Consider the following 14,309-nt stretch of genomic DNA (forward strand, 5'->3'; position numbering starts at 1 on the left):
AAATATGAACAGACCAATCACAAGAAATGAAATTGAAACTGTGATTAAAAATCTTCCAACAAACAAAAGTCCAGGACCAGATGGCTTCACAGGTGAATTCTATCAAACATTTAGAGAAGAGCTAACACCCATCCTTCTCAAACTCTTCCAAAAAGTTGCAGAGGAAGGAACACTCCCAAACTCATTCTATGAGGCCACCATCACCCTGATACCAAAACCAGACAAAGATACTACAAAAAAAGAAAATTACAGACCAATATCACTGATGAACATAGATGCAAAAATCCTCAACAAAATACTAGCAAACAGAATCCAACAACACATTAAACGGATCATACACCACGATCAAGTGGGATTTACCCCAGGGATGCAAGGATTCTTCAATATACGCAAATCAATCAATGTGATACACCATATTAACAAATTGAAGAATAAAAACCACATGATCATCTCAATAGATGCAGAAAAAGCTTTTGACAAAATTCAACACCCATTTATGATAAAAACTCTCCAGAAAGTGGGCATAGAGGGAACCTACCTCAACATAATAAAGGCCATATACGACAAACCCACAGCAAACATCATTCTCAACGGTGAAAAACTGGAAGCATTTCCTCTAAGATCAGGAACAAGATAAGGATGTCCACTCTCACCACTATTATTCAACATAGGTTTGGAAGTCCTAGCCATGGCAATCAGAGAAGAAAAAGAAATAAAAGGAATACAAATTGGAAAAGAAGAAGTAAAACTGTCACTGTTTGCAGATGACATGACACTATACATAGAGAATCCTAAAAATGCCACCAGAAAACTACTAGAGCTAACTGATGAATTTGGTAAAGCTGCAGGATACAAAATTAATGCACAGAAATCTCTTGCATTCCTATACACTAATGATGAAAAATCTGAAAGAGAAATTATGGGAACACTCCCATTTACCATTGCAACAAAAAGAATAAAATACCTAGGAATAAACCTACCTAGGGAAACAAAAGACCTGTATGCAGAAAACTATAAGACACTGATGAAAGAAATTAAAGGTGATACCAACAGGTGGAGAGATATACCATGTTCTTGGATTGGAAGAATCAATATTGTGAAAATGACTATACTACCCAAAGCAATCTACAGATTCAATGCAATCCCTATCAAATTACCAATGGCATTTTTTACGGAACTAGAACAAATCATCTTAAAATTTGTATGGAGACACAAAAGACCCCGAATAGCCAAAGCAGTCTTGAGGGAAAAACACGGAGCTGGAGGAATCAGACTCCCTGACTTCAGACTATACTACAAAGCTACAGTAATCAAGACAATATGGTACTGGCACAAAAACAGAAACATAGATCAATGGAACAAGATAGAAAGCCCAGAGATAAACCCACGCACCTATGGTCAACTAATCTATGACAAAGGAGGCAAAGATATACAATGGAGAAAAGACAGTCTCTTCAATAAGTGGTGTTGGGAAAACTGGACAGCTACATGTAAAAGAATGAAATTAGAACACTCCCTAACACCATACACAAAAATAAACTCAAAATGGATTCGAGACCTAAATGTAAGACCGGACACTATAAAACTCTTAGAGGAAAACATAGGAAGAACACTCTTTGACATAAATCACAGCAAGATCTTTTTTGATCCACCTCCTACAGTAATGGAAATAAAAAAGAAAAATAAACAAATGGGACCTAATGAAACTTCAAAGCTTTTGCACAGCAAAGGAAACCGTAAACAAGACGAAAAGACAACCCTCAGAATGGGAGAAAATATTTGCAAACGAACCAACGGACAAAGGATTAATCTCCAAAATATATAAACAGCTCATTCAGCTCAATATTAAAGAAACAAACAACCCAATCCAAAAATGGGCAGAAGACCTAAATAGACATTTCTCCAAAGAAGACATACAGATGGCCAAGAAGCACGTGAAAAGATGCTCGACATCACTAATTATTAGAGAAATGCAAATCAAAACTACAATGAGGTATCACCTCACACCAGTTAGAATGGGCATCATCAGAAAATCTACAAACAACAAATGCTGGAGAGGGTGCGGAGAAAAGGGAACCCTCTTGCGTGCTGGTGGGAATGTAAATTGATACAGCCACTATGGAGAACAGTATGGAGGTTCCTTTAAAAACTAAAAATAGAATTACCATATGATCCAGCAATCCCACTACTGGGCATATACCCAGAGAAAACCATAATTCAAAAAGACACATGCACCCCAATGTTCATTGCAGCACTATCTACAATAGCCAGGTCATGGAAGCAACCTAAATGCCCATCGACAGAGGAATGGATAAAGAAGTTGTGGTACATATATACAATGGAATGTTACTCAGCCATAAAAAGGAACGAAATTGGGTCATTTTTTGAGACGTGGATGGATGTAGAGACTGTCATACAGAGTGAAGTAAGTCAGAAAGAGAAAAACAAATATCGTATATTAACGCATGTATGTGGAACCTAGAAAAATGGTACAGATGAACCGGTTTGCAGGGCAGAAGTTGAGACACAGATGTAGAGAACAGACATATGGACACCAAGGGGGGAAAACTGCGGTGGGGTGGGGATGGCTGTGTGCTGAATTGGGCGATTGGGATTGACACGTATACACTGATGTGTATAAAATTGATGACTGATTAAAAAAAGAATAGCTTCCACAGAATTTAAAAAACCATATGAAAAGCACTGCTTGCATTTCAGGTCCTAGATAGTGATGTGATTTTTGCAACTTGGGTTATGTTATCAACATATATATACTTCTCTTGGTGTTAAATAAAGCAGAGATTTCATTTTGTTATTCACCTTCAAGCAAAGTGGCAGAAAAAACCCAGTGATCATATTTCACTGTATATGGCACTCTTTGTTTTGAGGAAAAGAGGTAAAAATATTTTGTGTTAGGGTTCTTTGTAGTTTATAATTTATAACATTATTTTTTCCACCATAAAAGTAAGACACACTCATTATAGACAATTTGGTAAAAAGGCTATGTAGAAGAAAGGAAAAAAACTCAACCATAATCCACTACCCAGAGCTGAACACTGTTATTATCTTATATTTACTTTTTGAAGAAAAGAGTTGTGTTCTCTGACATACGTAAAATTGATTTTTTAAAAAATTTATGTCTTTTTTTATGATTTACTTTCCTCTTTGAAATGTGTAGGGCTCAAGTTTACCTGGGCTTATTGCTCATTCATTCAACAAACATTGATTTAGCCCCTGCTAGGCTATGTACTGGGGATATAATCATGAGCAAGATAGACTTAGCCTTTCCGTCACGGAGCTCACCATCCAGCTGGGGAAGAAATTGGGTAAAGAAGTAATGACAGGGCTGTGATGGGAGGAGTACCAAGTTCTGTGGGAGCAGATGGCAGGGACACTAGCCCAGACTTCAGGAAGAGACATAAAATGAAAGGTAAGAGGGATGAACAAGCGTTCACCATGGAATCACTGTGTGGTGGGAGGCGTGTTTCAGGTATGAAGGCCCAAATGCATGGAGTATTTGGAGCACTGCAGATAGTTCAGGATGGCAGCAACTTTATCTTAGATGTTAAATCAGAAGAACTTATAACCCACATTAAAGGGTTGGGTTTTATCCTGTGGTTGGCGGGAACCAATGAAGGGTTTCAGGCAAAGGAATGGTATGGTTAGATCTAATCCTTATAGGTCACTCTGACTATTGTGTGGAGAATTGGGAGTGAGCAACACTGGGGTCAAGGGAACCAGTTATGAGACCGTGGTATTAATGTAGATGAGAAAATATGGTATCCTCGGCTGGAGTAGTGGCACTTGTGGATAGAAGTAGATTTGAGAGCTATTTAGCATGTAGCATCAATAGGACTAGGTGATCAGTGTGTGGGGGGGAAGAAATTAGGGTGTTGAAGAGAGTATTAATTTCAGGTTTCTAAATGGTGGGTCAACTGGAAAGATGGTGCTAAGCTGGAACAGTGAGAAGGGCAGGTTTGGCAGGGGGAGATGAGTCATTTTTGGATAGGCTGTTTTAAGTGCCTATGGGCCATCCAGGTAGATATGACTAGTAGGCAGATATATGATTCTGGACCTCAGGAGAAAGGTCTGGTTGGATATAAGAGTTTAGAGTCATCAGTATATAGATGGTAATTGAAATCACAGTGAATGATTGATTCCAACCAGAAAGAATAAGAAAAAAAAGAAGGGACTGGAATAGAATCCAGAGGAACACAAGCATCACAAGCATGTAAAGGATGGTCAGAAGTAGTGTAGCTGTCAGTGGAGACTGAGAAGTAGGAGGGTAAGCAGGAGAGAGCAATATAATGAAATCCAAGAGGGTGGCACGTTTCAAGAAGGAAGGAGTGCTCAAAAGTATCAAAATTTGGATTCATTTCCACTGGATTTGGTAACATGGAAGTGAAGGGTGACTTTGGCAATAGCAGTTTCAGTGAAGAAGTAGGAGCAGAAACTAGATAACTTTGAGTTGCAGAGGAACTGGGAAGTGAGAAAGAGAAAGCAGAGAGTGTAGACAACTTGTTGAAGAAATTTGACTGTGAAAGGAATCAGAGAAATAATGGTACAGTGATTCATTGGTAGTACAGAATGGGGAGAATAATTTTTTTCAAGATAGGAGAGTAGATGGAACATTGAGTATAAAGGCTGGGGAGGTAGGGAAGTTTCAACTTGCCCTCCTGATCTCCACCTTGCCCTGCTCTGTTTCTTCCATAGCATTTATCACCTGTGAATATACTATATAATTTAGTCATTTATTATGCTTATTGTTTATTATTTGCCTTCTCCTGCCAGAATATAAACTCTCTGAGGGCAGGGATTTTTTTTTTAACATCTTTATTGGAGTATAACTGCTTTACAATGGTGTGTTAGTTTCTGCTTTATAACAAAGTGAATCAGTTATACATATACATATGTTCCCATATCTCTTCCCTCTTGCATCTCCCTCCCTCCCACCCTCCCTATCCCACCCCTCTAGGTGGTCACAAAGCACCGAGCTGATCTCCCTGTGCTATGCGGCTGCTTCCCACTAGCTAGCTATTTTACGTTTGGTAGTGTATATATGTCCATGCCACTCTCTCACTTTGTCACATCTTACCCTTTCCCCTCCCCATATCCTCAAGTCCATTCTCTAGTAGGTCTGTGTCTTTATTCCCGTCTTGCCACTAGGTTCTTCATGACCTTTTTTTTTCCCCTTAGATTCCATATATATGTGATAGCATACTATATTTGTTTTTCTCTTTCAGACTTTCTTCACTCTGTATGACAGACTCTAACTCCATCCACCTCACTACAAATAACTCCATTTCGTTTCTTTTTATGGCTGAGTAATATTCCATTGTATATATGTGCCACATCTTCTTTATCCATTCATCCGATGATGGACACTTAGGTTGCTTCCATGTCCTGGCTATTGTAAATAGAGCTGCAATGAACATTTTGGTACATGACTCTTTCTGAATTATGGTTTTCTCAGGGTATATGCCCAGTAGTGGGATTGCTGGGTCATACAGTAGTTCTATTTTTAGTATTTTAAGGAACCTCCATACTGTTCTCCATAGTGGCTGTATCAATTTACATTCCCACCAACAGTGCAAGAGGGTTCCCTTTTCTCCACACCCTCTCCAGCATTTATTGTTTGTAGATTTTTTGATGATGGCCGTTCTGATGGTATGAGGTGATACCTCATTGTAGTTTTGATTTGCATTTCTCTAATGATTAATGATGTTGAGCATTCTTTCATGTGTTTGTTGGCAATCTGTATATCTTCTTTGGAGAAATGTCTATTTAGGTCTTCTGCCCATTTTTGGATTGGATTGTTTGTTTTTTTGTTATTGAGCTGCATGAGCTGCTTGTAAATTTTGGAGATTAATCCTTTGTCAGTTGCTTCGTTTGCAAATATTTTCTCCCATTCTGAGGGTTGTCTTTTCGTCTTGTTTATGGTTTCCTTTGCTGTGCAAAAGCTTTTAAGTTTCATTAGGTCCCATTTGTTTATTTTTGTTTTTATTTCCATTTCTCTAGGAGCTGGGTCAAAAAGGATCTTGCTGTGATTTATGTCATAGAGGGTTCTGCCTATGTTTTCCTCTAAGAGTTGTATAGTGTCTGGCCTTACATTTAGGTCTTTAACCCATTTTCAGTTTATTTCTGTGTATGGTGTTATGGAGTGTTCTAATTTCATTCTTTTACATGTAGCTGTCCAGTTTTCCCAGCACCACTTATTGAAGAGGCTGTCTTTTCTCCACTGTCTATGCTTGCCTCCTTTATCAAAGATAAGGTGACCATATGTGCATGGGTTTATCTCTGGGCTTTCTATCCTGTTCCATTGATCTATGTTTCTGTTTTTGTGGAGGGCAGGGATTTTTATGTGTTTTGTTCAGTGATGCATCCCAAGTGCCTAGGACAGTGTCTGGCACATAGTGTGCAACAAATAAAATACCTATTGGATGATTGGATTAGAAACAGATGTTTTTGTGGTGTTCTTCATTTTTGATATGATGAACAGGTACTTCCAAGGTGAACCGAAATCTTAGAAAAAAAAAAGTCAAACCGTACAACGAATGATCACCAGAGTTCAGTAAAACAAGTGGTTGCTTTTAAGGCTATTCCCCAAGAATCTAATACTGCTTCTCTAAATTTTAAGAACTGCCTTCAGGGAAAACTAAATGAAAAAGAACAACCAAAAAAATTCTCTGGGTAGAAATAAGTAATAAGACAACTGCATAAGGAAACAAATACTTTAGAATATAAGATTGAGATTTTAGCAAAAGCTGCTGCAGTCTATGCAGAAGATAAGCATAGTCTGAAACAAACAGTACTCCGAAAGCAGTAGAGAGGAACATCTGCAACTGTTCCCTGTTTAACAAATTAGAAGCTGAGTTGCAGGGTACACTGACAGAGATTACCACTAAGCGGGTAATGGGAGGGGAAAGAATGTGAGCATAGAGTGGCAACAATTAAAGATAAATGCTGAAGCAGAGATGAAAAGTTGTAGCAGTTGAGGGTTGTTATTATTAAACATTAAAAGCCAAAGGGACCCTCACAAGAGTGGGAAGGAAATAAGGTTCATAGTGCTGTCTCCAACCCCAGTGCCTAATGCACTACTAAGTCGTGTCTGACACAGATGATCAAGCCCTACAAAGAGATGGATCATAAGCATGTCACTAACATGCAAACCTTAACAGTCACAGAGTCATTTCCCTCAAGCCATTACCATATCTGTTCCAAATGAAAAGATGCTAGTTAAGTGAGAAGTACCTCTGATGCAGAGCCTGAACTGAAACTGATTAGCGTGACTGCTTTAAAACCAGAGGTGATAGACATTCTCCCAAACTCCATGGGCATTGAGAGTTTAAACCAAAAATCACCAAATGGTCAAAGATCTTAAACCTGAATCCCTGGCCAACCAGAAGTTGGTAAAGAATCTGGTTAGAGGGACTCCCCTGGCGGTCCAGTGGTTGACTCTGCGCTTCCACTGCAGGGGGCACAGGTTCGATCCCTGGTCGGGGAACTAAGATCCTGCATGCTGTGCAGCACAACCACAAAATAAAAAATGAAGAATCTGTATAGATGTAAAGTTCAGTCACTTGGAAAATGAGGACAAGCTCTCTCTTGAATGTCACCGTCACAGACAATGGAAGCTCTCCATAAAATAAGGGCTTCTCTTTAGTGTAATAAAGGCACATTTTATTCATTATGGCATTTTGTGACTATTTCTTTTCTATTTATGGTCTAAATGATGCACAACTTTCCCTTAGGAGGACTGGGAAACTGATAATACCTACTGTGGAATTGCCAGGCTGAATTTAGAGCCTTACATATTAGCTGTAATATGTGGACCATCCAAGTTAGCTTCTGCCTGCCCCAGATCTCAGAGACTTGCTAAGAAAACGTAGCTGTACATGGGTTATAATTTCAGGGTAGGAGAGGTGAAACTCAAAAGATATCCAGGAATAGCAGGACTGGCTATAGCATGTGTGAGGCCTAGTGCAAAATGCAAATGCAGGGCTCCATGTTCAAAATTACTAAGAATTTCAAGATGGTGATGACAGAGCATTAAGCCAAGCACAGGGCTGTTCTAGGAATTGGACCTTGTGTGACTGCACAGGTTGCACACCCAGGTACACCTTGGGGAATAGTTGTGACATATGGCAAACCAAGTTATCGTATATGGATCCCTCCCCCACCTTCACCCCTGTCAGTGCCAAAAAAGTGATAGGGAAGTTAATGGAACTCAGTGTCAACTAAAAACCTTTCAAAGGCCTTTGGGCAGAATCAGTATATGAAGGGAAATGTGGGAGATGCCCAGGGCCTGCAGAGGCCAGAGTGGTTAGGCTAAAGGCTTCTAGTTGCACTCTTTACATTTCCTTCATTGCCCCCCAGGTCAGACCCCAAATTTTTAGGTGAATATTACTAAAATTTTAAGAACAGATACCTCCAATCTTACACAAATTGTTTCAGAAAGTAGAATAACAGGGGCTCCCCTGGTGGCACAGTGGTTAAACATCCGCCTGCCAATGCAGGGGACATGGGTTCAAGCCCTGGTCCAGGAAGATCCCACATGCTGTGGAGCAACAAAGCCTGTGCGCCACAACTACTGAAGCCCGCGCGCCTGGAACCCATGCTCCGCAACAAGAGAAGCCACCGCAATGAAAAGCCTGCACACTGCAACGAAGAGTAGCCCCTGCTTGCCGCAACTAAAGAAAGCCCGCGCACAGCAACGAAGACACAACGCAGCCAAAAAATAAATAAATAAATAATTTTAAAAAAAGAATAACAGAAAAAGCTGTCTATCACTTTTATGAAGCTAGTGTGTTGTAGATAGCACAGCCAGAAGAAGATAGTGCAAGGTAAGAATATTAGAGGCCAGTTTAACTTCAGGACATGGATACAAAAATCCCACAAGTGTGTGTGTGTGTGTACTGAATCCAACAATGTATTAAGTAGGCTTTGTTCCAGGAGTGCAAGGATGTTTCAGTGCTGGAATGCAGAGGAATAGAATCACATTAATGGGCTGAAGGAGAAAAATGTTATGATTTTCTGAAAAGGTAAAGAAGAAAGCAGTTGATAAATATCAACACCCATTTATGATTTTAAAAACTCTTAGCAAACTAGGAATAGAAGGGAACTCCCCTAACCTTATGAAAGTAAACTAAAATAAACATACTTAGTGGAGAAAGTTTAGAGGCATTCCCTTTGAGGTCAAGAACAGGGCAATGATGCCTGATATCACAGCTGCTATTTAACATAATACTAGAGGGCCTAGCCAAAGAATCGTATAATAGAAACAAATTACTTGTAATGACTAAAAGGCAACCACCGTTATTTGCATACAAATATTATCATTTGCATAGACAATTCAAGAAAATCTACAAATAATTGGGACTAATAAGAGAGTCTTAGGAGTACTGGATCTAGCCCCTAGAGTCCTTATCAGGCCTGATATGCCTACAGATCCATTGTATGTCAGCTTCCTCTTACTTATTGCTCTGGGCAAGGATGGCCACTGTCCAGGTTGCCCAGGACTGAGGGATTTCCCTGGATGCAGGACTTTCCATGCTAAACCTGAGGTAGGCACTGTAGTTCTGGCTCTGATTTCTTTCTTCCCTCATGACCCCTCATGTATTTCCCTCATGTATTTAAATACATAGCTAGGCTATGTATTTAAATTTGTTTGGGTATTACAGTTTATCCAGCATTTCTAGATAACTTTAGCATAAGGTATGGATCCACATCAGCTCAATGTGTACTTTTGCCAGAATTTTCCTTATTAAGCCTTTAAGAATAATGAAATGTTTAATGACATGAGAAAATGTTCATGTGCAGAGTGAAAAAAGCAGACTACACAACTCTATAGTTGGGTACTATTTTTACTGTAAAAATATGTCATGTATTCGTATCTTTGAAAATTTTTGAGATAGCTAGCAAAACTTCTGCAGATAGAATTGACTTCAATCTCAGAGGAGATTACTCTGGATGGAGGGAAAAGAAATCTTATAGGATGAGCAGCTGGACAGGGGGAAGGATGGTAGGGTAGGAGAAGAAAAGTGGTGAAGATTGGGAGAGGTAACACAGGGGGAATGCTTCCATTGTAGTGAGACGGTTTGTATTTATACATATACAAACCATATACAAACCATAGCTCTTTTTTGTTTTTTCACAGTGTGACTCCTCTCATTGGAGAAAGTGATCAAATGTTATTCCTCAGAGCCCTGGATCCAGATTACATTGTCTTATTGAGCATGTAATTAGATCACTGGAGCAGGCATTTTAAACAATCACTTACCAAGGGGATTTTTAAAAACCCATGCTTTAACCAGGGCAAGAATAGAATAAGTTAACTAAAATGTGTTTGAATGTTAAATATCCCTAGAAAGGCTCTGATATATCTCAGATTTTCTTTTTGTTGTTGTTGTTGTTAACATTTTGAGATAATTGTAGATTCATATGGACTTGAAAAAATAATACAGATATATCCCCTCTTTACTCAGCTTCCCCCAGTGGTAACATCAAAAGTATGGTACAGTTATCACAACCAGGATATTCACATTGATACAATTACCGATCTTAGATTTCCCCAGCTGTGTGTGTGTGTGTGTGTGTGTGTGTGTGCATGTGTGTGTTTATTTCTATGAAATTTTTTTGCAGTTGACAAGGAAATTTAGTTATTTCTGAGAAAAACATTTTAAAGTAATAACTAGAATTATGACTTATAACATTATACCAGAACATATAAGATTTTTAGAAATTTCATGTAATGTCTGAAACATTTATATTAACATATTTCCATACAAATAACCCAATGAAAGTTTACTATTAGTTGTTTTGTTTTTTTTTTTAATACTGCAGATTCTTATTAGTCATCAGTTTTATACACATCAGTGTATACATGTCAATCCCAATTGCCCAATTCAGCACACAGCCATCCCCACCCCACCGCAGTTTTCCCCCCTTGGTGTCCATATGTCTGTTCTCTACATCTGTGTCTCAACTTCTGCCCTGCAAACCGGTTCATCTGTACCATTTTTCTAGGTTCCACATACATGCGTTAATATACGATATTTGTTTTTCTCTTTCTGACTTACTTCACTCTGTATGACAGTCTCTACATCCATCCACGTCTCAAAAAATGACCCAATTTCGTTCCTTTTTATGGCTGAGTAACATTCCATTGTATATATGTACCACAACTTCTTTATCCATTCCTCTGTCGATGGGCATTTAGGTTGCTTCCATGACCTGGCTATTGTAGATAGTGCTGCAATGAACATTGGGGTGCATGTGTCTTTTTGAATTATGGTTTTCTCTGGGTATATGCCCAGTAGTGGGATTGCTGGATCATATGGTAATTCTATTTTTAGTTTTTAAAGGAACCTCCATACTGTTCTCCATAGTGGCTGTATCAATTTACATTCCCACCAGCACGCAAGAGGGTTCCCTTTTCTCCGCACCCTCTCCAGCATTTGTTGTTTGTAGATTTTCTGATGATGCCCATTCTAACTGGTGTGAGGTGATACCTCATTGTAGTTTTGATTTGCATTTCTCTAATAATTAGTGATGTCGAGCATCTTTTCACGTGCTTCTTGGCCATCTGTATGTCTTCTTTGGAGAAATGTCTATTTAGGTCTTCTGCCCATTTTTGGATTGGGTTGTTTGTTTCTTTAATATTGAGCTGAATGAGCTGTTTATATATTTTGGAGATTAATCCTTTGTCCGTTGATTCGTTTGCAAATATTTTCTCCCATTCTGAGGGTTGTCTTTTCGTCTTGTTTACGGTTTCCTTTGCTGTGCAAAAGCTTTGAAGTTTCATTAGGTCCCATTTGTTTATTTTTGTTTTTATTTCCATTACTGTTGGAGGTGGATCAAAAAAGATCTTGCTGTGATTTATGTCAAAGAGTGTTCTTCCTATGTTTTCCTCTAAGAGTTTTATAGTGTCCGGTCTTACATTTAGGTCTCGAATCCATTTTGAGTTTATTTTTGTGTATGGTGTTAGGGAGTGTTCTAATTTCATTCTTTTACATGTAGCTGTCCAGTTTTCCCAACACCACTTATTGAAGAGACTGTCTTTTCTCCATTGTATATCTTTGCCTCCTTTGTCATAGATTAGTTGACCATAGGTGCATGGGTTTATCTCTGGGCTTTCTATCTTGTTCCATTGATCTATGTTTCTGTTTTTGTGCCAGTACCATATTGTCTTGATTACTGTAGCTTTGTAGTATAGTCTGAAGTCAGGGAGTCTGATTCCTCCAGCTCCGTGTTTTTCCCTCAAGACTGCTTTGGCTATTCGGGGTCTTTTGTGTCTCCATACAAATTTTAAGATGATTTGTTCTAGTTTCGTAAAAAATGCCATTGGTAATTTGATAGGGATTGCATTGAATCTGTAGATTGCTTTGGGTAGTATAGTCATTTTCACAATATTGATTCTTCCAATCCAAGAACATGGTATATCTCTCCATCTGTTGGTATCACCTTTAATTTCTTTCATCAGTGTCTTATAGTTTTCTGCATACAGGTCTTTTGTTTCCCTAGGTAGGTTTATTCCTAGGTATTTTATTCTTTTTGTTGCAATGGTAAATGGGAGTGTTCCCATAATTTCTCTTTCAGATTTTTCATCATTAGTGTATAGGAATGCAAGAGATTTCTGTGCATTAATTTTGTATCCTGCAGCTTTACCAAATTCATCAGTTAGCTCTAGTAGTTTTCTGGTGGCATTTTTAGGATTCTCTATGTATAGTGTCATGTCATCTGCAAACAGTGACAGTTTTACTTCTTCTTTTCCAATTTGTATTCCTTTTATTTCTTTTTCTTCTCTGATTGCCATGGCTAGGACTTCCAAACCTATGTTGAATAATAGTGGTGAGAGTGGACATCCTTATCTTGTTCCTGATCTTAGAGGAAATGCTTCCAGTTTTTCACCGTTGAGAATGATGTTTGCTGTGGGTTTGTCGTATATGGCCTTTATTATGTTGAGGTAGGTTCCCTCTATGCCCACTTTCTGGAGAGTTTTTATCATAAATGGGTGTTGAATTTTGTCAAAAGCTTTTTCTGCATCTATTGAGATGATCATGTGGTTTTTATTCTTCAATTTGTTAATATGGTGTATCACATTGATTGATTTGCGTATATTGAAGAATCCTTGCATCCCTGGGGTAAATCCCACTTGATCGTGGTGTATGATCCGTTTAATGTGTTGTTGGATTCTGTTTGCTAGTATTTTGTTGAGGATTTTTGCATCTATGTTCATCAGTGATATTGGTCTGTAATTTTCTTTTTTTGTAGTATCTTTGTCTGGTTTTGGTATCAGGGTGATGGTGGCCTCATAGAATGAGTTTGGGAGTGTTCCTTCCTCTGCAACTTTTTGGAAGAGTTTGAGAAGGATGGGTGTTAGCTCTTCTCTAAATGTTTGATAGAATTCACCTGTGAAGCCATCTGGTCCTGGACTTTTGTTTGTTGGAAGATTTTTAATCACAGTTTCAATTTCATTTCTTGTGATTGGTCTGTTCATATTTTCTGTTTCTTCCTGGTTCAGTCTTGGAAGGTTATACCTTTCTAAGAATTTGTCCACTTCTTCCAGGTTGTCCATTTTATTGGCATAGAGTTGCTTGTAGTAGTCTCTTAGGATGCTTTGTATTTCTGCGGTGTCTGTCTGTTGTAACGTCTCCTTTTTCATTTCTAATTTTATTGATTTGAGTCCTCTCCCTCTTTTTCTTGATGAGTCTGGCTAATGGCTTATCAATTTTGTTTATCTTCTCAAGGAATCAGCTTTTAGTTTTATTGATCTTAGCTATTGTTTTCTTTGTTTCTATTTCATTTATTTCTGCTCTGATCTTTATGATTTCTTTCCTTCTGCTAACTTTGGGTTTTGTTTGTTCTTCTTTCTCTAGTTCCTTTAGGTGTAAGGTTAGATTGCTTACTTGAGATTTTTCTTGTTTCTTTAGGTAGGCTTGTATAGCTATAAACTTCCCTCTTAGAACTGCTTTTGCTGCATCCCATAGGTTTTGGATCATCGTGTTTTCGTTGTCATTTGTCTCTAGGTATTTTTTGATTTCCTCTTTGATTTCTTCAGTGATCTCTTGGTTATTTAGTAACGTATTGTTTAGCCTCCATGTGTTTGTGCTTTTCACGTTTTTTTCCCTGTAATTCATTTCTAATCTCATAGCGTTGTGGTCAGAAAAGATGCTTGATATGATTTCAGTTTTCTTAAATTTACTGAGGCTTGATTTGTGACCCAAGATGTGATCTATCCTGGAGAATGTTCTGTGCGCACTTGAGAAGAAAGTGTAATCTGCTGTTTTTGGATGGAATGTCCTATAAAT

General features: G+C 38.4%; 1 protein-coding gene across 1 annotated transcript in view; it reads left to right on the forward strand.

The window, feature by feature from the left end:
- Window positions 1-3,504: 3,504 nt before the first annotated feature.
- The window catches only part of LOC132357214 (non-histone chromosomal protein HMG-14-like), a 51,600-nt gene continuing 40,795 nt past the window's right edge, over window positions 3,505-14,309 (forward strand). The window contains exon 1 of the mRNA XM_059910488.1: window positions 3,505-3,656. Within this exon, the coding sequence (XP_059766471.1) occupies window positions 3,505-3,656 (152 nt within the window). The remainder of the gene's footprint in view (window positions 3,657-14,309) is intronic.

This window comes from Balaenoptera ricei, chromosome X (assembly GCF_028023285.1).
Source record: "Balaenoptera ricei isolate mBalRic1 chromosome X, mBalRic1.hap2, whole genome shotgun sequence".
Classification (NCBI taxonomy): Eukaryota; Metazoa; Chordata; class Mammalia; order Artiodactyla; family Balaenopteridae; genus Balaenoptera; species Balaenoptera ricei.